At 55.3% G+C, this 24,597-nt stretch overlaps 1 protein-coding gene across 1 annotated transcript in view; it reads right to left on the bottom strand.

Annotated features, from left to right (window-relative positions):
* Window positions 1-8,898, bottom strand: part of LOC141220289 (uncharacterized) — an 83,768-nt gene extending 74,870 nt beyond the window's left edge. Inside the window, exons 1-4 of the mRNA XM_073666246.1 lie at window positions 8,720-8,898; window positions 6,285-6,408; window positions 912-1,009; window positions 755-833 (exon numbers count right to left, since the gene is read on the bottom strand). Coding sequence (XP_073522347.1) covers window positions 755-833; window positions 912-1,009; window positions 6,285-6,408; window positions 8,720-8,743 — 325 coding nt within the window. The 5' untranslated portion in view covers window positions 8,744-8,898. The remainder of the gene's footprint in view (window positions 1-754; window positions 834-911; window positions 1,010-6,284; window positions 6,409-8,719) is intronic.
* Between the last annotated feature and the right edge of the window lie 15,699 nt (window positions 8,899-24,597).

Raw genomic sequence — 24,597 nt, 5'->3', positions numbered from 1 at the left:
ATTTGTGCAGGTGTCTCTGAACAGTAGAACAATGTACCACAACTCCGGAGTCTGCTAAATCTTTGTGAAAGTCTTTTGCAGTCAGCTGGGTGTTCTGATTTGCCTCTCTAGCAATCCTACGAGCAGCTCTCACTGAAATTTTGCTTGGTCTTCCAGACCTTATATTGACCTCCACTGTGCCTGGTAACTGCTATTTCTAAATTACATTTCTGAGGAAAGGGCAACTTGAAAACGCTTTGCTATCTTCTTATAGCCTTCTCCTGCTTTGTGGCCTCCACCATTTTCTGAGTACTTGGCAGCTGTTTAGAAGAACCCATGGCTGCTGGTTTTGGCACAATGTTAGAGGAGGCTGGGTTTTTATAAAGCTAAGAAATTGGCATCACCTGGTCTTTACTATCGATGATAGTGAACGAGTCATAACCCTAACAGGCTAAGTAAGGTCTGAGACCTTGGTTGAAGTCATCTGAGCACACAAATCTCCAAGGGCGCCCAAACTTTTACATCAGCCCATTTTCCTTTTAGTAGTTTTTAAACTGTAAAAAATGACAATATTTCTTATTTTTTCCTAAAATACAAAGGAAATGTGTCATCTTTAACATTTAGATCATTTCATCTTCAACTTGCTTAACTGTTCACAATAAGTCATTTTGACCAGGGGTGACCGAACTTTTACATGACACTGCAGATTGTGTCATGTGATGATGGGAGTAGTAGTAGCTGACCGCAGAACAGACATGATAGTCTCCCTCCTCACCCTGCTGATCGGCCCATATTGCAGTCGCCTCTTTTACTCCATGTATAACCTCAACCTTAATATCAATCAGATCTTCACCCTAAAAAGAACAATGTAAGATGAGCTCAGGTCCCATCACTTCATGGTCAGATGTTGTGGGGACTTCAGTGTCATCTACCTGATGATCCTCCGGGATGTTGTGATTCTCCTCTGGACAGTCCTGGGGATACAGAGGACGGGGACATCTCTCTGGTGGATTTCTCCTCCTGGATCCATCTGTGGAGACACACAGACTGAATACATGACCTGCCGTGTATCTGTCTATATATGAGGCTCGTCTCTCAGAACCGGTAATTCTATATTTATGTATCAGGGACTAAATTACATTGTTGTGGTCCTCACCACCGGTACAGAGGTCCCAGCACATTGTGGGCCTCAAGTATGAAGTGATAATCAGCGAGGCCAAAGCCTAATGCTCTCTGCTCTGCACTCGGAGGATGAGGACCCTGAGGAGAGGGACAGAGAAGATCAGGGCTGTGGAGTTGGAGCCCATTTTGCTGGAGTCGATATAAAATGGACCGACTGACTCCTAAAATATATAATAAATTGGGTACAGTAGTTCAATGCAGTTTGTGGGAAATATTTTTTCATAAGAATTTGGGAAAGTTATGAAATGTCCTATAAATGTCCGTCCTATTCCTGATCTAAGGGTCTAGACTTTTAGATGAGATGAATCTGTGCTACAGTAAATTTATCACTTAAACATGAGCCGTGTATGAGGGAGTCGGAGTCATGGAAATTGAGGAGTCGGAGGTTTGGCTTACCGACTCCACAGCCCTGGAGAAGACCCTCGTCAGTCAGATGGAGGAGCCGTACTAAGAAACACAACTTCTCCAAGATTCATCTCCACCAGGGATGGAACCACAGAGGAGCTGGAGAAAGCTCCACACTTCTATCCATCGGTTCCTTTCCTAATTCGCCATTATGGAGATTGGGGGAAGGACGGTGACCATTTACCAGTGATTGTTTTTTTGAGAGCTCACAATGTCACTATGTGGATGTGGCCTCCCTCCTGGACAGGATCCTCTGGGATCACTAAGAGGAGAGAACCTGACATCCTCCTATTAAAAGATAAGTTACCGCTTTTTTATTCTTCTTTAAATAGAGATAAATCTCAACATCCGCCTCGATATAAACACTAAAATAGGCAGCAAGTGCAGCGTTTGTCTCTAAAGGAGGAAAAAAGGCACATGTACGACTGACGGATGAAGTCACAGCGCCCGGAAGGACGGTGTTGTGGGGAGCACCCGGTACACAGCGGTTAGTGCCCATCAATGTGTAGAAAGGACAACTAGAGAGCAGGCACCGGGGTCATGGGCGCTTACTGATGCACACGGGGAGCCAAGGAGAGATTGTCTGGTCAGACTCCACAGAAAAGCTCCATTATACATATTCTACTGAACAAACATCCCTGTAAGGGAGACTTACACTTATTATTACCACCCTTGTGCTGCCCGATGTTCCTGCAGGGCCAACACCTGCGTCATCATCCCACTTATATCGTTCTGATCAGACCCCATGAAGAGGAGGAGCGGACCACCTGACATTTTGCTATCGTTGAGCCCTTGAGGCGAGAACACCCCGTCCCGCGCATTCTGATGTCATGTGATAACGCTCTTTAACCCCTTGCTGATATCTGGTGTTCATGCATGGAGGATGCCAGGTGCACGTATGTGGAGAGAGCTCCAATTGCTGCCATTTAACCACTTCACTGCTGCTGACAGCCTGGCAGTGCCATTTAAAGGGAACCCGTTATGTAAAACAATGCTATTAACCTGCAGATATCGGGCTAATCTACAGGTTAATAGCATTTTGAACCTGCTTGGCGCCCACATTTACAGCCATGCTGCCGGTAGGAAATGAACCTTATTCCACTCCACAGTGTTTGGCTTCGGTCATAGAGTTTGGGTCGGAGCAGCTACAGTCATTGCTCAGTGTAAAGAGAGCGGCAGCACTTACCGCACCCCGGCACTGACTGACAGCCGGCTCAGCATTAGAGCTGGCAGTCAGTCAGTGCCGGGGGTGCGGATTCAGCCGCTGCTCACTGTATACTGAGGAGAGACTGAAGCTGCGCCCCCAGGTACTGACTGATAGCCAGCTCAAATGTTGACCCGGCTGTCAGTCAGTGCCGGGGGCGCGGTAACATAAGCTGCTCTCTATACACTCAACAGTGACTGTAGCTGCGCCGGCCGAAACTATGACTGGAAACCGAACACTGCTAGGGAACATCTGCAGGTTAATAGTGTTATTTTACATGACAGGTTCCCTTTATGTGGTTGGGTGTCCCATTCTTCTGCCAATCAGTCAATAAATCGGAGGATCCCAACAACGGTTTGCCATGACTACCAGCGGCCTGCAGAAGACCCCCGTCTCTGCCTCCATGGGTTTCCTATGAAGCCCGGTATGAATAGGATTGTAGCATCGGCGTCTCTACCAGTTACCTGTTGTGCCCGCCAGTTTGCCTACCTGGAGCACCCGTCTGGCTATCAGCCGAATCAGCCTGCTTGTCTACAAGTCAGCCTGCCTGCTGTGCTCATCCGCTGTACCGGTCAGTTCCTGCCATCTGACCCGTGGGAATCACCTGCTCTCATACAAGGTCGGTCCCAGAGTGGCACCTGGTCCCTCTGCTCGGTCCCTCCCTGGTTCACGGAGTCGACTGAGCCGCTGTGCGACCTTAGTCACGCTCCTCTGGTCCCTCCTTGCACCACAGCACAGAGGTTCCACCACCCGGATCCGCAACAAGGATCTTAGGTTGAAGTCGCCATTATTTTTGCTTTGTCTCCCAAAATGAGAAGAATTTTATTTATTTTTTTTTTAAAAAAAAACAAACATATTTGCATTTTCACTTCAGGATTTATCCCACACAGTAAACGCCATAAGGAAAAAAACATCAAAACCTCAAAAACACCTCCCCAAAACTGCAATGAAAATAGATCAAAAAGTCACAGATACCCCTAAAATGGTACCAATAAAAAGGTCAGCACGCCATTCAAGAAGAGAAGCCCTCACACAGCTCCGATAAAGGAAGATAGTGATGGGTGTCAGCAGGGCCGGCTCCAGGTTTTTCTGGGCCCCGGGCGAAAGAGTCTCAGTGGCCCCTTTAACACATACCACGATTCATGATGCACAGATACCGCAGAGAAATATATATATATATATATATATATATATATATATATATATATATATATATATATATATATATATATATATATATATATATATATATATATATATATATATAGTACAATGCAAAGATTTCACTTCTTACATTACATGAGTGATATCTATTGTAAATTCCACAATAGCTCAGAAACCAGCGAATCGCTCCACACAGTATACTGGCCCCCATATAAAGCTCCATACGGAATACTGGCCCCCATATAAGGCCCCATGCAGGATGTCACCCCCTTCTCTTTATAATGCCCCATGCAGGATGTCACCCCCCCCTCTCTTTACAATGCCCCATACAGGATGTCACCCCCCCTCTCTTTATAATGCCCCATGCAGGATGTCACCCCTCCCCTCTCTTTATAATGCTCCATGCAGGATGTCACCCCCCCTCTCTTTACAATGCCCATGCAGGATGTCACCCCTCCCCTCTCTTTATAATGCCCCATGCAGGATGTCACCCCTCCCCTCTCTTTATAATGCCCCATACAGGATGTCACCCCCCCTCTCTTTATAATGCCACATGCAGGATGTCACCCCCCCTCTCTTTATAATGCCCCATGCAGGATGTCATCCCCCCCTCTCTTTATAATGCCCCATGCAAGATGTCACCCCCCCATATTATGCCCCATGCAGGATGTCACCCCCCTCCCCATATTATGCCCCATGTCTCCATACATTAAAAAAAAAAAAAATCAAATACTCACCTCCCTCCTCCAGCCGCTGCTCGGGTCCGGACTCCAGCGTGGCCGGCGTCGTCCCTCTCTGCGCTGCCTGTGACGGCTCAGGGGAGCGCCCGGTGGAAAGACGTCACCGTGCCCTCTGACCTGAGACGTCACAGGAAGCGCACAGCAGGAAGACGGCGGATCTGCGGAGGCACGGGGAGAGGTAATTATCCGGCTGCCGGGGCCCTGAGCAAGCGGCGGAGAAGGGTGGGCACTGACACCGCTCTCCTCCGCCCATGGCCCAGCGGGGTGCGCGACCGCCAGTGGGCCCCCCTGCCTGCTCAGGGCCCCAGCACTTGCCCGGGTGCGCCGGGTGCTGACGCCGGCCCTGGGTGTCAGGAACAGTTCTGAATATTTAACCCATAAAATATATTCTAAAAAAAAAAAAATGGAAGTTTGGAATCACCGTAACTGTAATGACCTGGAAATTCACAGCGAGGTCACAAAACCCAAAACATAAATGTGGAATAGGATTTTTGTTTTCTTTTTATTAACTGTTTGGCCTCATCTGGAATTTTTCCTGTTTTTCAGCACATTATATGGTAAAATGTCATGTAAAAAACAGAAGAGCTCAAACATCTGTGGATGGAAAAATATAAATATTATGGCCTATAGAAGAAGGGGAGGAAAAAAATGGAAATTTGCCCTATCAGGATGGGTTTGAAACTTTGACATTGACTCCTAGGATTTCTGAATCCTGTAGATGGCGCTAGAGACCATGTTCTCTGCATCTGGCAAAAGGAAATTTGCATATCTTATTTCCCATGGGGCATTACATGGCCTATAACTCTCCGTACTCAGAATCTCCGCTGTCCTCCAGGAGACACATTCCCCCTATAGAGAGGAGTGCGCGGTGATGAGACCGTCTCCTCCAGTGCGGAAAGTTCTGTGCTTCTCCGCCTGCAGAGCGAGTGGTGAATAGACGCGGGGGCCGAGAACTGCTGGAGCCTCCATGTCCGGCTCTGGGGGGTGATCGGCTCCACCACGCTCCATCTTCATGTCAGGACTCGTGTTTCGGGGTCTGAGGGACGGTCCGGTGCCGATATTTATCCAGGACTTTGTGCTCAGTACGGAGAAAGTGATTTGTCACAAAGAAGAAGAATGAACGGAGGAGACCAAGGAAGGTCACACAAGTGTCAGCCAAGAGGGAGGAGCCGGACGCCCGACCACGACTGATGACGACATTGAGCCGGCACCGATTCTGAGGGACAGACGAGCGACAGCGGATTAGGAGGAAAATCATCAGTAAATTAACCCCGACTCTGCTGAGTAACAATCCACGACAGACTCAGGTACCGAAAGATCTCACAGGAGAGAACGGACAGAAGCGCTGGGACATCTGCAGACAAAATGTGACCGATGCTCTAAGGAAGGTGAAAGATTCTGAAAGAAGCTGCCGAGGACGAAGACTCAAGACTGATGAAGACGACAGCGGAGAAACCGCGACTCACAGATCAGAAGAGAAGAATCAGGGAATGAAAGCTGTGAGAAAATGTAGAGAAAACCAGAGCAAGTCTGGAGAAAAATCATCTATTATAGGACGAGGCCGAGAGACGTCATCACATCCCCCGGAGCCAACAAGAGTCTCCTCTCACCTGGTGATGTCAGAGGCCGGAGCTCCTCCATCATCACCTCCTGGTACCGATCCTGGTGTCCTTCTAGATACTCCCACTCCTCCATGGAGAGATAGACAGCGACGTCCTGACACCTTATAGGAGCCTGACAACAACGACACCGTGATCACCCAGAATCCTCCAGTGCTGTCATGTATAATGTCCCAGCAGTCACCTCTCCGCTCATCACCCAGAATCCTCCAGTGCTGTCCTGTATAATGTCCCAGCAGTCACCTCTCCGCTCATCACCCAGAATCCTCCAGTGCTGTCCTGTATAATGTCCCAGCAGTCACCTCTAAGCTCATCACCCAGAATCCTCCAGTGCTGTCCTGTATAATGTCCGAGCAGTCACCTCTCCGCTCATCACCCAGAATCCTCCAGTGCTGTCCTGTATAATGTCCCAGCAGTCACCTCTCCGCTCATCACCCAGAATCCTCCAGTGCTGTCCTGTATAATGTCCGAGCAGTCACCTCTCCGCTCATCACCCAGAATCCTCCAGTGCTGTCCTGTATAATGTCCCAGCAGTCACCTCTCCGGTCATCACCCAGATTCCTCCAGTGCTGTCCTGTATAATATCCCAGCAGTCACCTCTCCGCTCATCACCCAGAATCCTCCAGTGCTGTCCTGTATAATGTCCCAGCAGTCACCTCTCCGCTCATCACCCAGAATCCTCCAGTGCTGTCCTGTATAATGTCCCAGCAGTCACCTCTCCGCTCATCACCCAGAATCCTCCAGTGCTATCCTGTATAATGTCCCAGCAGTCACCTCTCCGCTCATCACCCAGAATCCTCCAGTGCTGTCCTGTATAATGTCCCAGCAGTCACCTCTCCGCTCATCACCCAGAATCCTCCAGTGCTGTCCTGTATAATGTCCCAGCAGTCACCGCTCCGGTCATCACCCAGAATCCTCCAGTGCTGTCCTGCATAATGTCCCAGCAGTCACCTCTCCGCTCATCACCCAGAATCCTCCAGTGCTGTCCTGTATAATCTCCCAGAAGTCACCTCTCCGCTCATCACCCAGAATCCTCCAGTGCCGTCCTGTATAATGTCCCAGCAGTCACCTCTCCGGTCATCACCCAGAATCCTCCAGTGCTGTCCTGTATAATGTCCCAGCAGTCACCTCTCCACTCATCACCCAGAATCCTCCAGTGCTGTCCTGTATAATGTCCCAGCAGTCACCTCTCCGGTCATCACCCAGAATCCTCCAGTGCTGTCCTGTATAATGTTCCAACAGTCACCTCTCCGCTCATCACCCAGAATCCTCCAGTGCTGTCCTGTATAATGTCCCAGCAGTCACCTCTCCGCTCATCACCCAGAATCCTCCAGTGCTGTCCTGTATAATGTCCCAGCAGTCACCTCTCCGCTCATCACCCAGAATCCTCCAGTGCTGTCCTGTATAATGTCCCAGCAGTCACCTCTCCGCTCATCACCCAGAATCCTCCAGTGCTGTCCTGTATAATGTCCCAGCAGTCACCTCTCCGCTCATCACCCAGAATCCTCCAGTGCTGTCCTGTATAATGTCCCAGCAGTCACCTCTCCGGTCATCACCCAGAATCCTCCAGTGCTGTCCTGTATAATGTCCCAGCAGTCACCTCTCCGGTCATCACCCAGAATCCTCCAGTGCTGTCCTGTATAATGTTCCAACAGTCACCTCTCCGCTCATCACCCAGAATCCTCCAGTGCTGTCCTGTATAATGTCCCAGCAGTCACCTCTCCGCTCATCACCCAGAATCCTCCAGTACTGTCCTGTATAATGTCCCAGCAGTCACCTCTCCGGTCATCACCCAGAATCCTCCAGTGCTGTCCTGTATAATGTCCCAGCAGTCACCTCTCCAGTCATCACCCAGAATCCTCCAGTGCTGTCCTGTATAATGTCCCAGCAGTCACCTCTCCACTCATCCCCCAGAATCCTCCAGTGCTGTCCTGTATAATGTCCCAGCAGTCTCCTCTCTGCTCATCACCCAGAATCCTCCAGTGCTGTCCTGTATAATGTCCCAGCAGTCACCTCTCTGCTCATCACCCAGAATCCTCCAGTGCTGTCCTGTATAATGTCCCAGCAGTCACCTCTCCACTCATCACCCAGAATCCTCCAGTGCTGTCCTGTATAATGTCCCAGCAGTCACCTCTCCTGTCATCACCCAGAATCCTCCAGTGCTGCCCTGTATAATGTCCCAGCAGTCACCTCTCCGGTCATCACCCAGAATCCTCCAGTGCTGTCCTGTATAATGTCCCAGCAGTCACCTCTCCGGTCATCACCCAGAATCCTCCAGTGCTGTCCTGTATAATGTCCCAGCAGTCACCTCTCCAGTCATCACCCAGAATCCTCCAGTGCTGTCCTGTATAATGTCCCAGCAGTCACCTCTCGGGTCATTACCCAGAATCCTCCAGTGCTGTCCTGTATAATGTCCCAGCAGTCACCTCTCCGCTCAGCAGCTCAATCATCTTGTTGCTGAGCTCTAGGATCTTCTTCTTCCTCCTCTCATGTATCGGGGGGTGCGGGGGAGGCTCTGTGATGGGGTCCGGGCTCCGCCCTCCTGACTCCTGGAGATGGATGATGGGAGTCACACCCTCCCCTGGTGTCTTCCTCACTATTGTGTAATCCTGTGTATGGAGAGAGACACTTAGGGAGAAGAATTCCTTCCCGACTCCAGATCTGACAATCAGTAGAAATCCCGGGATCAATAACCGTCTCCAGTAATCTGGGGCCATAACCTGGAATATTATTACACTCAGGACAGACATCCAGGCCCCTCTACAGCTCTTATAGGGAATCCCCATGACAACTCCTCCTGGCAGAGAGCTGCACACAATCACTGCTCTTACAGTAAAGAATCCTTCTCTTCCTCTTCTGGATTTCCTCTTCCCGATGTCGGACTTGTTACATAACACAATAAAGCTGATAGAAATGTAGAGGAGTTACCTCTCCGCTCAGCAGGGAGATGATCTCCAGGGTGAAGTGTAATAATCTTCTGGTGGTCTCGTCCTCGTCCATCCTCGGGGGGTCATTCAGGAGAAGGAGGGATGAACACTGGATCAGCTGGAGGGATCTCGTCCTGCCGGCGCCTTCATGATAAACGAGAAGATGGAGATCACAGGGGACGATATAACGACAATCACTGAATTCTGCCCCAAATATCCGACATTTATCAGGAAGAATCTGGAGGAAAAGCCACAAACTCCACCGCGGCCTCCTCCGCCGACCTGACCGTTCATTATCAGCCTCGTAGGAGGACAGTCACTGTGGTAACCACACCGCCAGCAGAGGTCGGTCACCGTGGTAACTACACCTCCAGCAGGGGACGGTCAGTGTGGTAACTACACCTCCAGTGGGGGCGGTCACCATGGTAACTACACCTCCAGCGGAGGACGGTCACCGTGGTAACTCCACCTCCAGCGGGGGCGGTCACCGTGGTAACTCCACCTCCAGCGGGGGACGGTCACCGTGGTAACTCCACCTCCAGCGGGGGACGGTCACCGTGGTAACTCCACCTCCAGCGGGGGACGGTCACCGTGGTAACTCCACCTCCTGCGGGGGACGGTCACCGTGGTAACTCCCACCTCCAGCGGGGGACGGTCACCGTGGTAACTCCACCTCCAGCGGGGTCGGCCACCGTGGTAACTCCACCTCCAGCGGGGGACGGTAACCGTGGTAACTCCACCTCCAGCGGGGGACGGTCACCGTGGTAACTCCACCTCCAGCGGGGGACGGTCACCGTGGTAACTCCACCTCCAGCGGGGGACGGTCACCGTGGTAACTCCACCTCCAGCGGGGGACGGTCACCGTGGTAACTCCACCTCCAGCGGGGGACGGTCACCGTGGTAACTCCACCTCCAGCGGAGGACGGTCACCGTGGTAACTCCACCTCCAGCGGAGGACGGCCACTGTGGTAACTACACCGCCAGCGGAGGACGGTCACCACGGTAACTAGACCTCCAGCGGAGGACGGTCACCGTGGTAACTACACCTCCAGCGGAGGACGGTCACCGTGGTAACTCCACCTCCAGCGGGGGCGGTCACCGTGGTAACTCCACCTCCAGCGGGGGGGCGGTCACCGTGGTAACTCCACCTCCAGCGGGGGGACGGTCACCGTGGTAACTCCACCTCAAGCGGGGGGACGGTCACCGTGGTAACTCCACCTCCAGCGGGGGGACGGTCACCGTGGTAACTCCACCTCCAGCGGGGGACGGTCACCGTGGTAACTCCACCTCCAGCGGGGGACGGTCACCGTGGTAACTCCACCTCCAGCGGGGGACGGTCACCGTGGTAACTCCACCTCCAGCGGGGGACGGTCACCGTGGTAACTCCACCTCCAGCGGGGGCGGTCACCGTGGTAACTCCACCTCCAGCGGAGGACGGTCACCGTGGTAACTCCACCTCCAGCGGGGGACGGTCACCGTGGTAACTCCACCTCCAGCGGGGGACGGTCACCGTGGTAACTCCACCTCCAGCGGGGGCGGTGAGGTGAGGAGGAGCCGCTGCACATCCCCCATACAACACTGAGGAGCCGCAGTCACATGGAGCAGGAGCCTCCACAGGAACAGCTCTGATCTCACCCCACACTCTCCTCTCACAGATTCACCACAAACCCTCCCTGTAATCTCACCGGAATGGCGGGAAGCGGAAACCTGCTGCTGGCTGATACCAGAGAGCAAGAGCAGCGCACAACCAGGACGGAGCTGCTGCACTGAGAGCGGGAGGACCTGTGGTGACGTCACCGCCATGTGATGAGGGGGCGGAGCAACAGAGAGAAGTGACGGCCATGTGATGTGATGACGTCACCGCAGCTCCTCCCGCTCGGTGTAGGTCTGTGTTGCGCTCTGTTGCTCTCTGGTGTCAGCCCCAGTGGTGATGGATGGAGTCACAGCGGAGGCTGCTGTCTGTGTACAGGGCGGGGACTCCAGCACTGAGCGCTCAGCATGTGGGGCCCCGGGCCACGAAGAAGACGCCCCTCCCTCCCCTCTGGCCCCTCCCTCCCGGCAGTAGTCACTCTGATCCTGAGGATGCCTGCTCCTCCTGCTGCCGCACATAGCACTGACTCACAGCCCCGCCCCTCCCTCCCCTCTGGCCCCGCCCCTCCCTCCCCTCTGGCCCCGCCCCTCCCGGCCCCTCCCTCCCGGCAGTAGTCACTCTGATCCTGAGGATGCCTGCTCCTCCTGCTGCCGCACATAGCGCTGACTCACAGCCCCCGCCCCTCCCTCCCCACTGGCCACGCCCCTCCCCTCTGGCCCCTCCCTCCCGGCAGTAGTCACTCTGATCCTGAGGATGCCTGCTCCTCCTGCTGCCGCACATAGCACTGACTCACAGCCCCCGCCCCTCCCTCCCTACTGGCCCCGCCCCTCCCCTCTGGCCCCTCCCTCCCGGCAGTAGTCACTCTGATCCTGAGGATGCCTGCTCCTCCTGCTGCCGCACATAGCGCTGACTCACAGCCCCCGCCCCTCCCTCCCCACTGGCCACGCCCCTCCCCTCTGGCCCCTCCCTCCCGGCAGTAGTCACTCTGATCCTGAGGATGCCTGCTCCTCCTGCTGCTGCACATAGCACTGACTCACAGCCCCGCCCCTCCCGGCAGTAGTCACTCTGATCCTGAGGATGCCTGCTCCTCCTGCTGACGCACATAGCGCTGACTCACAGCCCCGCCCCTCCCTCCCCTCTGGCCCCGCCCCTCCAGGCCCCTCCCTCCCGGCAGTAGTCACTCTGATCCTGAGGATGCTGCTCCTCCTGCTGCCGCACATAGCGCTGACTCACAGCCCCGCCCCTCCCTCCCCTCTGGCCCCGCCCCTCCCCTCTGGCCCCTCCCCTCTGGCCCCGCCCCGCCCTCCCGGCAGTAGTCACTCTGATCCTGAGGATGCTGCTCCTCCTGCTGCCGCACATAGCACTGACTCACAGCCCCGCCCCTCCCTCCCCTCTGGCCCCGCCCCTCCCGGCCCCTCCCTCCCGGCAGTAGTCACTCTGATCCTGAGAATGCCTGCTCCTCCTGCTGCTGCACATAGCACTGACTCACAGCCCCGCCCCTCCCTCCCCTCTGGCCCCGCCCCTCCCGGCCCCTCCCTCCCGGCAGTAGTCACTCTGATCCTGAGGATGCTGCTCCTCCTGCTGCCGCACATAGCACTGACTCACAGCCCCGCCCCTCCCCTCTGGCCCCGCCCCTCCCGGCCCCTCCCTCCCGGCAGTAGTCACTCTGATCCTGAGGATGCCTGCTCCTCCTGCTGCCGCACATAGCACTGACTCACAGCCCCGCCCCTCCCTCCCCTCTGGCCCCTCCCCTCTGGCCCCGCCCTCCCAGCAGTAGTCACTCTGATCCTGAGAATGCCTGCTCCTCCTGCTGCCGCACATAGCACTGACTCACAGCCCCGCCCCTCCCCTCTGGCCCCGCCCCTCCCGGCCCCTCCCTCCCGGCAGTAGTCACTCTGATCCTGAGGATGCCTGCTCCTCCTGCTGCCGCACATAGCACTGACTCACAGCCCCGCCCCTCCCTCTGGCCCCGCCCCTCCCGGCCCCTCCCTCCCGGCAGTAGTCACTCTGATCCTGAGGATGCCTGCTCCTCCTGCTGCCGCACATAGCACTGACTCACAGCCCCGCCCCCCCCCTCCCCTCTGGCCCCGCCCCTCCCGGCCCCGCCCTCCCGGCAGTAGTCACTCTGATCCTGAGGATGCCTGCTCCTCCTGCTGCCGCACATAGCACTGACTCACAGCCCCGCCCCTCCCTCCCCTCTGGCCCCGCCCCTCCCGGCTCCTCCCTCCCGGCAGTAGTCACTCTGATCCTGAGGATGCCTGCTCCTCCTGCTGCCGCACATAGCACTGACTCACAGCCCCGCCCCCCCCCTCCCCTCTGGCCCCGCCCCTCCCGGCCCCTCCCTCCCGGCAGTAGTCACTCTGATCCTGAGGATGCCTGCTCCTCCTGCTGCCGCACATAGCGCTGACTCACAGCCCCGCCCCTCCCTCCCCACTGGCCCCGCCCCTCCCCTCTGGCCCCTCCCTCCCGGCAGTAGTCACTCTGATCCTGAGGATGCCTGCTCCTCCTGCTGCCGCACATAGCACTGACTCACAGCCCCGCCCCCCCCCTCCCCTCTGGCCCCGCCCCTCCCGGCCCCTCCCTCCCGGCAGTAGTCACTCTGATCCTGAGGATGCCTGCTCCTCCTGCTGCTGCACATAGCGCTGACTCACAGCCCCGCCCCTCCCTCCTCTGGCCCCTCCCCTCTGGCCCCTCCCTCCCGGCAGTAGTCACTCTGATCCTGAGGATGCCTGCTCCTCCTGCTGCCGCACATAGCACTGACTCACAGCCCCGCCCCTCCCTCCCCTCTGGCCCCTCCCTCCCGGCAGTAGTCACTCTGATCCTGAGAATGCCTGGTCCTCCTGCTGCCGCACATAGCACTGACTCACAGCCCCGCCCCTCCCCTCTGGCCCCGCCCCTCCCGGCCCCTCCCTCCCGGCAGTAGTCACTCTGATCCTGAGGATGCCTGCTCCTCCTGCTGCCGCACATAGCACTGACTCACAGCCCCGCCCCCCCCCTCCCCTCTGGCCCCGCCCCTCCCGGCCCCTCCCTCCCGGCAGTAGTCACTCTGATCCTGAGGATGCCTGCTCCTCCTGCTGCCGCACATAGCACTGACTCACAGCCCCGCCCCCCCCCTCCCCTCTGGCCCCGCCCCTCCCGGCTCCTCCCTCCCGGCAGTAGTCACTCTGATCCTGAGGATGCCTGCTCCTCCTGCTGCCGCACATAGCGCTGACTCACAGCCCCGCCCCTCCCTCCCCTCTGGCCCCTCCCTCCCGGCAGTAGTCACTCTGATCCTGAGGATGCCTGCTCCTCCTGCTGCCGCACATAGCGCTGACTCACAGCCCCGCCCCTCCCTCCCCTCTGGCCCCGCCCCTCCCGGCCCCTCCCTCCCGGCAGTAGTCACTCTGATCCTGAGGATGCTGCTCCTCCTGCTGCCGCACATAGCACTGACTCACAGCCCCGCCCCTCCCTCCCCTCTGGCCCCGCCCCTCCCCTCTGGCCCCTCCCCTCCCGGCCCCTCCCTCCCAGCAGTAGTCACTCTGATCCTGAGAATGCTGCTCCTCCTGCTGCTGCACATAGCACTGACTCACAGCCCCGCCCCTCCCTCCCCTCTGGCCCCGCCCCTCCCGGCCCCTCCCTCCCAGCAGTAGTCACTCTGATCCTGAGGATGCCTGCTCCTCCTGCTGCCGCACATAGCGCTGACTCACAGCCCCGCCCCTCCCTCCCCTCTGGCCCCGCCCCTCCCGGCCCCTCCCTCCCGGCAGTAGTCACTCTGATCCTGAGGATGCCTGCTCCTCCTGCTGCCGCACATAGCGCTGACTCACAGCCCCGCCCCTCCCCTCTGGCCCCGCCCCTCCCGGCCCCTCCCTCCCGGCAGTAGTCACTCTGATCCTGAGGATGCCTGCTCCTCCTGCTGCCGCACATAGCACTGACTCACAGCCCCGCCCCTCCCCTCTGGCCCCGCCCCTCCCGGCCCCTCCCTCCCGGCAGTAGTCACTCTGATCCTGAGGATGCCTGCTCCTCCTGCTGCCGCACATAGCACTGACTCACAGCCCCGCCCCTCCCTCCCCTCTGGCCCCGCCCCTCCCTCCCCCCCCTCCCGGCAGTAGTCACTCTGATCCTGAGGATGCCTGCTCCTCCTGCTGCCGCACATAGCACTGACTCACAGCCCCGCCCCTCCCTCCCCTCTGGCCCCGCCCCTCCCGGCCCCTCCCTCCCCTCTGGCCCCGCCCCTCCCGGCCCCTCCCTCCCGGCAGTAGTCACTCTGATCCTGAGGATGCCTGCTCCTCCTGCTGCCGCACATAGCACTGACTCACAGCCCCGCCCCTCCCTCCCCTCTGGCCCCGCCCCTCCCTCCCCTCTGGCCCCGCCCCTCCCGGCCCCTCCCTCCCCTCTGGCCCCGCCCCTCCCGGCCCCTCCCTCCCGGCAGTAGTCACTCTGATCCTGAGGATGCCTGCTCCTCCTGCTGCCGCACATAGCACTGACTCACAGCCCCGCCCCTCCCTCCCCTCCTGGCCCCTCCCTCCCGACAACATGGTCGCATCCTGAATAGGGCTCCGGCACAGGACGACTTCCATGGAAACCCATGTAAACAGTTCCATAGGGTTTTATGGAATCCCAGCAGGATTGAAGCAGAATTTTAAAATAAGTCTATGGAGAATAAACCTATTGTACAAAGTTCTCTTCAATTAATGGCACTAATGCCCATGTGATCCAACCCCTTTAATGACATTATATTAGTGATGGCAAAAGACATTGCTCCTTGATGGGACCCCAAAAAAACAGATAATAACAGAGGAAATAAACGGCATCAGTCCATCCAAGCTCTGGCACTGAGTTTATCCAATGGGCCCTGCAGACAATTCTAGGCGGCGTTCACACTGTGTGGATTTGCAGCGCAGTTTCCATGCAGATCATCAGCGTGGACGTTCCACGGCATTTACAGAAGCCAACAGCGGCCATGGTCTCTACCCAAAACACATTCTCACTTCCTGGAAAACTTCAGAATCTGACATGAGGTGTGAAATGGTCTTCAGCAGCAGCGTGTGAATATGTGCCGAGTATCCGAGCTGCGGAATTCATTGCAGTCAATGGACGGGTGAATCCGCCTGGATGCAGATGCCACAGTTCACACTGCAGACGGCCCACAGCCAACCTGCCCAGTGTGAACGCAGCTTTACAATGTGGCGCTGATCATTACTAGCTTGTTGCTATTTTGCATCTTCATTTTGTGTTTGTTAAAGTTTTTACAGCAAATAATATAAAATCCGGTTATTCTGGAAACTATTCTGTTTTATGTCAGAAATTGTCAGATGTGGAGATTCTACTAAAAGGCTAAAACATCCCAGAATATGGCTTCAAACGTAAAGCCAAAGGGAACAGGAAATGAGGAGCCGGCGCCCCAAAAAATCACACTCTGCAGGAACACTGAGGAGGGGGCGGAGCTCTGAGGAGGGGGCGTGGGCGGAGCTCTGAGGAGGGGGGCGGAGCTCTGAGGAGGGGGCGGAGCTCTGAGGAGGGGGGCGTGGGCGGAGCTCTGAGGAGGGGGCGTGGGCGGAGCTCCGAGGAGGGGGCGTGGCCGAGCACTGCTTGTTACTTCCTTGTTGTCTTTCTCTCGGGTTCTGCCTGTGAAGCTGCACAGTGTGAACGCGCTCCTACACTCCGCACATATCGCAGCGTCTCCTCCGGCTCAGGGTCTTGGTTCTGCTGCAGTTTCTTGGCCTCTGTACACACAGGGCGCGGCTCCTCTCTGAGCTGCGGCGTCTTGTTCGTGGCCCGGGGCCCCACATGCTGAGGGCTCAGTGCTGGAGTCCCCGCCCTGTACACAGACAGCAGCCTCCGCTGTGACTCCATCCATCACCACTGGGGCTGACACCAGAGAGCAACAGAGCGCAACACAGACCTACACCGAGCGGGAGGCGCTGCGGTGACGTCATCACATCACATGGCCTTCACTTCTCTCCTCAGCTCCGCCCCCTGATCACATGACGGTGACGTCACCACAGGTCCTTCACCACCTCTCTCCTGAGCCCCGCCCCCTGATCACATGGCGGTGACGTCACCACAGGTCCTCCCGCTCTCAGTGCAGCAGCTCCGTCCTGGGTGTGCGCAGCTCTTGCTCTCTGGTATCAGCCAGCAGCAGGTTTCCGCTTCCCGCCATTCCGGTGAGATTACAGGGAGGGTTTGTGGTGAATCTGTGAGAGGAGAGTGTGGGGTGAGATCAGAGCTGTTCCTGTGGAGGCTCCTGCTCCATGTGACTGCGGCTCCTCAGTGTTGTATGGGGGATGTGCAGCGGCTCCTCCTCACCTCACCGCCCCCGCTGGAGGTGGAGTTACCACGGTGACCGTCCCCCGCTGGAGGTGGAGTTACCACGGTGACCGTCCCCCGCTGGAGGTGGAGTTACCACGGTGACCGTCCCCCGCTGGAGGTGGAGTTACCACGGTGACCGCCCCCGCTGGCGCTGTAGTTACCACGGTGACCGTCCCCCGCTGGAGGTGGAGTTACCACGGTGACCGTCCCCCGCTGGAGGTGGAGTTACCACGGTGACCGCCCCCGCTGGCGCTGTAGTTACCACGGTGACCGTCCCCCGCTGGAGGTGGAGTTACCACGGTGACCGTCCCCCGCTGGAGGTGGAGTTACCACGGTGACCGTCCCCCGCTGGAGGTGGAGTTACCACGGTGACCGCCCCCGCTGGCGCTGTAGTTACCACGGTGACCGTCCCCCGCTGGAGGTGGAGTTACCACGGTGACCGTCCCCCCCGCTGGCTGTGTAGTTACCACGGTGACCGTCCCCCCCGCTGGCTGTGTAGTTACCACGGTGACCGTCCTCCTACGAGGCTGATAATGAGCGGTCAGATCGGTGGAGGAGGCCGCGGTGGAGTTTGTGGCTTTTCCTCCAGATTCTTCCTGATAAATGTCGGATATTTGGGGCAGAATTCAGTGATTGTCGTTATATCGTCCCCTGTGATCTCCATCTTCTCCTTTATCATGAAGACGCCGGCAGGACGAGATCCCTCCAGCTGATCCAGTGTTCATCCCTCCTTCTCCTGAATGACCCCGAGGATGGACGAGGGCGAGACCACCAGAAGATTATTACACTTCACCCTGGAGATCATCTCCCTGCTGAGCGGAGAGGTAACTCCTCTACATTTCTATCAGCTTTATTGTGTTATGTAACAAGTCCGACATCGGGAAGAGGAAATCCAGAGGAGGAAGAGAAGGATTCTTTACTGTAAGAGCAGTGATTGTGTGCAGCTCTCTGCCAGGAGGAGTTGTCATGGGGATTCCCTATAAGAGCTGTAGAGGGGCCTGGATGTCTGTCCTGAGTGTAATAATATTCCAGGTTATGGCCCCAGATTACTGGAGACGGTTATTGATCCCGGGATTTCTACTGATTGTCAGATCTGGAGTCGGGAAGGAATTCTTCTCTCTAAGTGTCTCTCTCCATACACAGGATTACACAATAGTGAGGAAGACACCGGGGGAGGGTGTGACTCCCATCATCCATCTCCAGGAGTCAGGAGGGCGGAGCCCGGACCCCATCACAAAGCCTCCCCCGCACCCCCCGATACATGAGAGGAAGAGGAAGAAGATCCTAGAGCTCAGCAACAAGATGATTGAGCTGCTGAGCGGAGAGGTGACTGCTGGGACATTATACAGGACAGCACTGGAGGATTCTGGGTGATGACCGGAGAGGTGACTGCTGGGACGTTATACAGGACAGCACTGGAGGATTCTGGGTGATGACCGGAGAGGTGACTGCTGGGACATTATACAGGACAGCACTGGAGGATTCTGGGTGATGACCGGAGAGGTGACTACTGGGCCATTATACAGGACAGCACTGGAGGATTCTGGGTGATGACCGGAGAGGTGACTGCTGGGAGATTATACAGGACGGCACTGGAGGATTCTGCGTGATGACGGAGAGGTGACTTCTGGGACATTATACAGGACGGCACTGGAGGATTCTGGGTGATGAGTGGAGAGGTGACTGCTGGGACACTATACAGGACGGCACTGGAGGATTCTGGGTGATGACCGGAGAGGTGACTGCTGGGACACTATACAGGACAGCACTGGAGGATTCTGGGTGATGACCGGAGAGGTGACTGCTAGGACATTATACAGGACAGCACTGGAGGATTCTGGGTGATGACCGGAGAGGTGACTGCTGGGACATTATACAGTACAGCACTGGAGGATTCTGGGTGATGACTGAAGAGGTGACTGCTGGGACATTATACAGGACAGCACTGGAGGATTCTGGGTGATGACCGGAGAGGTGACTACTGGGACATTATACAGGACAGCACTGGAGGATTCTGGGTGATGAGCGGAGAGGTGACTGCTGGGACATTATACAGGACAGCACTGGAGGATTCTGGGTGATGACTGAAGAGGTGACTGCTGGGACATTATACAGGACCGCACTGGAGGATTCTGGGTGATGAGCGGAGAGGTGACTGCTGGGACATTATACAGGACAGCACTGGAGGATTCTGGGTGATGACCGGAGAGGTGACTGCTGGGACATTATACAGGACGGCACTGGAGGATTCTGGGTGATGACCGGAGAGGTGACTGCTGGGACATTATACAGGACGGCACTGGAGGATTCTGGGTGATGACCAGACAGGTGACTGCTGGGACACTATACAGGATGGCACTAGAGGATTCTGGGTGATGACCGGAGAGGTGACTGCTGGGATATTATACAGAACGGCACTGGAGGATTCTGGGTGATGACGGAGAGGTGACTGCTGGGACATTATACAGGACAGCACTGGAGGATTCTGGGTGATGACCGGAGAGGTGACTGCTGGGAGATTATACAGGACGGCACTGGAGGATTCTGGGTGATGAGCGGAGAGATGACTGCTGGGACATTATACAGGACAGCACTGGAGGATTCTGGGTGATGACCGGAGAGGTGACTGCTGGGACATTATACAGGACAGCACTGGAGGATTCTGGGTGATGACCGGAGAGGTGACTGCTGGGACATTATACAGGACAGCACTGGAGGATTCTGGGTGATGACCGGAGAGGTGACTGCTTGGACATTATACAGGACCGCACTGGAGGATTCTGGGTGATGACGGAGAGGTGACTGCTGGGACACTATACAGGACGGCACTAGAGGATTCTGGGTGATGACCGGAGAGGTGACTGCTGGGACATTATGCAGGACGGCACTGGAGGATTCTGGGTGATGACCGGAGAGGTGACTGCTGGGACACTATACAGGACAGCACTGGAGGATTCTGGGTGATGACCGGAGAGGTGACTGCTAGGACATTATGCAGGATGGCACTGGAGGATTCTGGGTGATGACCGGAGAGGTGACTGCTGGGACATTATACAGGACGGCACTGGAGGATTCTGGGTGATGACCGGAGAGGTGACTGCTGGGAGATTATACAGGATGGCACTGGAGGATTCTGGGTGATGACCGGAGAGTTGACTGCTGGGACACTATACAGGACGGCACTGGAGGATTCTGGGTGATGACCGGAGTGGTAACTGCTTGGACACTATACAGGACAGCACTGGAGGATTCTGGGTGATGACCGGAGAGGTGATTGCTGGGACATTATACAGGACAGCACTGGAGGATTCTGGGTGATGACCGGAGAGGTGACTGCTGGGACATTATACAGGATAGCACTGGAGGATTCTGGGTGATGACCGGAGAGGTGACTGCTGGGACACTATACAGGACAGCACTGGAGGATTCTGGGTGATGACCGGAGAGGTGACTGCTTGGACACTATACAGGACAGCACTGGAGGATTCTGGGTGATGACCGGAGAGGTGACTGCTTGGACACTATACAGGACAGCACTGGAGGATTCTGGGTGATGACCGGAGAGGTGATTGCTGGGACATTATACAGGACAGCACTGGAGGATTCTGGGTGATGACCGGAGAGGTGACTGCTGGGACATTATACAAGATAGCACTGGAGGATTCTGGGTGATGAGCGGAGAGGTGACTGCTGGGACATTATACAGGACAGCACTGGAGGATTCTGGGTGATGACCGGAGAGGTGACTGCTGGGACATTATACAGGACAGCACTGGAGGATTCTGGGTGATGACCGGAGAGGTGACTGCTGGGATATTATACAGAACGGCACTGGAGGATTCTGGGTGATGACCGGAGAGGTGACTGCTGGGACATTATACAGGACAGCACTGGAGGATTCTGGGTGATGAGCGGAGAGGTGACTGCTGGGACATTATACAGGACAGCACTGGAGGATTCTGGGTGATGAGCGGAGAGGTGACTGCTGGGACATTGTACAGGACAGCACTGGAGGATTCTGGGTGATGACGGTGTCGTTGTCAGGTTCCTATAAGGTGTCAGGACGTCGCTGTCTATCTCTCCATGGAGGAGTGGGAGTATCTAGAAGGACACCAGGATCGGTACCAGGAGGTGATGATGGAGGAGCTCCGGCCTCTTACACCAGGTTCGCTGTAGATGACGTGTAATGATGAATCTCCCATTTTCGGCTTTTCTCCTCTTTTTTGCCTTGTACATGTGACTCTTGTGCTGCTGTTCTCGCTCCCTCACTGTCTCGTCTTCTCCGCTCCCCTCCCCCATCGCTCACACAGGAGAGTGATTGTCAGCAGCGTTTGATTTTACATTCTGTGGATAAATCAGCAGATTTCCGATTGTGTTTGGAGGACAATGAAGCCTCATAAGGCGACAGCAGAAGAAATATTAGGAAGATTTATCGCTTCATGACATAATGGCCGATCAGTAATGAGGGTTATGAAGGGTCGTTCCTCCTGAGCTTTTTGGGGTCTCAGGACTTGTTCTGGTGACTGATGGGGTCCTTTGTCCCCTGATCCGACGTCCCACACTGGACGGTTACTCCGGTGATGTCCCCCCCGGTATCAGTATAGTACAATATAAGGGAGGGCCCTGCTCACAGTCTACATGTTAGGGGGGAATAGAAGGAGTTTTGTATCGGACACGACCAGAATAAGATGTTACACGTCTCTGAGGTCTCAGATTTGTAGTGATTTACATTTATTGTGCATTGTTACTTACAGGGAACCTGTCTGGTTGGATATCGCCAGTAACATGCACATATGGGGTTAATCTGCTGGTTAATAGCATTAGGGAGGTGCCCGGCCGCTGTACTGAGTGTGCGGCACCCGGAAGCCGCCGGCTTTCAGTCATGCAGGCGCCAACGCACCTACAGTCACCGTACGCAGCACTGAGCGGCGTCTGTAACTGCGCCCGGGACTGAGACTGACAGCCGGCTCAGCAGTGCATCAGTACAGAGCGACCGTCACTCAGTGTCGGGGCGCAGTTACAGCTGTCGCTCACAGTGCTGCCAGTGGTGACTGTAGCTGCACCTTCTTGATTCCTTGGGATTACATCAGGCCTATGCATTTTTTGTGAGGGTGGTAGTAGTGGCGAGGGACTGTTGTGTTCCTACACCCTGGCTCCCTGACAAAGACAAATGTCCCCATTCTCCTGTGCTGTGCGTGTGGTGCAGAACACTCACGTTTTGGTCGCAGATCTCTGCCGTCTTCGGTTTTCCTCTTCAGTAGCCGCCGCACACACGATAGGGGACTTCCACTCCGTTTTATAAAAAAGAACTTTACTTAACAGTCCAACTTCACCATGAGGGAACACGCAGTATTGGGCGCATCCTTTTCCAGGTGCACAGTTCATTGCACAGCATATGTTAATATTCACCGTCTGTTTCTCCTGAGATGTCCCTTCCATAGTCGACCTCTTTGGCCTCTGAGACCCTCGCAGTTTTTAGAGTCCCGTTCCATTTCCCCTTCTGGGAAGATTTTGAGACAAGTTACTCTGCTGACTCCTGTGGACCGTAGGCCCCGAACATTAAGGGAAAGTCGTTTTAGAGTTCCTGACTAACGTCCCTCTGCTGCTGGTCGGACCGGGTTTCTGTGCCCCCTGGACCTCCAGCTACTGCTCTGTCACATCCCTCCCTCAGAACTAACTGACAGGAAAAACCGTTGCTCCGCCCTGGCCTAATCTCCTCCCCTTTTGACTGGGCCAATCACCAATCCTCCTTCGGTTGCTGGGCAGACTTCCCCGTTACTCCCCTGCTGCAGTCACTAAACCTCCTGGTAACTACCCCGGCTCCTCCTGCTCTGCAGCTATTGCTGAACACAGTAACTGTTTCTATCCTAAACTATTGCATTCACCACTACACTGTACCCAATTCCTAGTAATAATAATAATTTTTATTTATATAGCGCCAACATATTCCGCAGCACTTTACAATTAAGCGGGGACATGTACAGACAATAAATTCAATACAAGGTAAGACAGTTTAAACAGTTACATTAGGAGCGAGGGTCCGGCCGCTCGCACGCTTACAATCTACAAGGAAATGGGGGGACACAGTAGGTGCAAAGTGCTTGTTATTTCAGGTCTGACAATTATAATAAATAGGGATTTTCATATAAAGCTGCATGATCCGGTCATCAGCCCGTATGTATAAGTGCAATAATCAAGTATCGAGTGCAGTTATCTTGTGCATGGAGGGTGAGGAGACAGATGAAGAGTAGGGAACAGATTCTGAATAATATTTAGAAGGAGGTAACAGGGGAAAGTTGGTTTACTGAGTAGTTGAGGTGGTCGGCTTGTTTAAAGAGATGGGTTTTTAAAGCGCGTTTGAAGACATGGGGGCTAGGCATCAGTCGGATCGTTTGGGGCAGAGCATTCCAGAGAACTGGCGCAGCACGAGAGAAGTCTTGGAGACGGAGGTGCGAGGTTCAGATTATGAGGGATGTTAGTCTTAGGTCATTTGTAGAACGGAGGGCACGTGTAGGGCGATAGAGATGAGAGAGGAGATATAAGGCGGCGCAGAACTGTGGAGAGCTTTGTGGGTGAGAGCGATGAGTTTATATTGGACCCTGTAGCGAATGGGCAACCAGTGTAATGACTGGCACAAGGTGGAGGCATCGGTGAAGCGGCTGGACAGAAATACGACCCTGGCTGCCGCATTCAGGACAGATTGGAGAGGAGAAAGTTTGGTAAGAGGGAGACCGATCAGAAGAGAGTTGCAGTAGTCCAGACGAGAGTGAATAAGAGCGACAGTAAGAGTTTTAGCAGTTTCAAAGGTCAGAAAAGGTCGGATTCTGGAGATGTTTTTAAGATGCAGGTGACAAGAGCGAGTGAGTGATCGGATATAGGGAGTAAAGGAAATGTTAGTGTCGAATATGACCCCAAGGCAGCGGGCGTGCTGCTGGGAGTTATGGTTGAACCCTCCAAGGTAATTTCGATGTTAGGTAGAGTTGGGTTAGTAGAGGGGGGAAACACAAGAAGTTCAGTTTTAGAGAGATTCAGTTTAAGATAGAGGGAAGACATGATGTTAGAGACAGCGGACAGACAATCCTTGGTATTTTGTATTAGGGTAGGGGTGATGTCAGGTGAAGAGGTGTATAGTTGGGTGTCGTCAGCATAGAGATAATACTGAAACCCAAATCTGCTGATTGTTTGTCCAGTAGGGGCAGTGTATAGAGAGAAGAGGAGGGGGCCTAGGACTGAGCCCTGCGGGACCTCGATAGTAAGGGGACGAGGAGAGGAAGAGGAGCCGGCAAAAGATACAGTGAAGGAGCGGTCAGAGAGGTAGGAGGAGAACCAGGAGAGAACGGTTTTCTTGAGGCCTATAGAGTGGAGCACAGTGAGGAGGAGCTGGTGATCCACAGTGTCAAATGCAGCAGAGAGATCCAGGAGAATCAGCAGGGAGCAGTGACCTTTGGATTTAGCTGTTCGTAGATCATTAGAGACTTTAGTGAGGGCAGTTTCAGTG

This window comes from Phyllobates terribilis, unplaced genomic scaffold (assembly GCF_046119375.1).
Source record: "Phyllobates terribilis strain yellow unplaced genomic scaffold, ASM4611937v1 Scaffold_279__1_contigs__length_2497574, whole genome shotgun sequence".
In the NCBI taxonomy this organism is placed as follows: Eukaryota; Metazoa; Chordata; class Amphibia; order Anura; family Dendrobatidae; genus Phyllobates; species Phyllobates terribilis.
The sequence above is the reverse complement of the archived record's forward strand: the minus strand, read 5'-3'. Positions and strand labels throughout refer to the sequence as shown.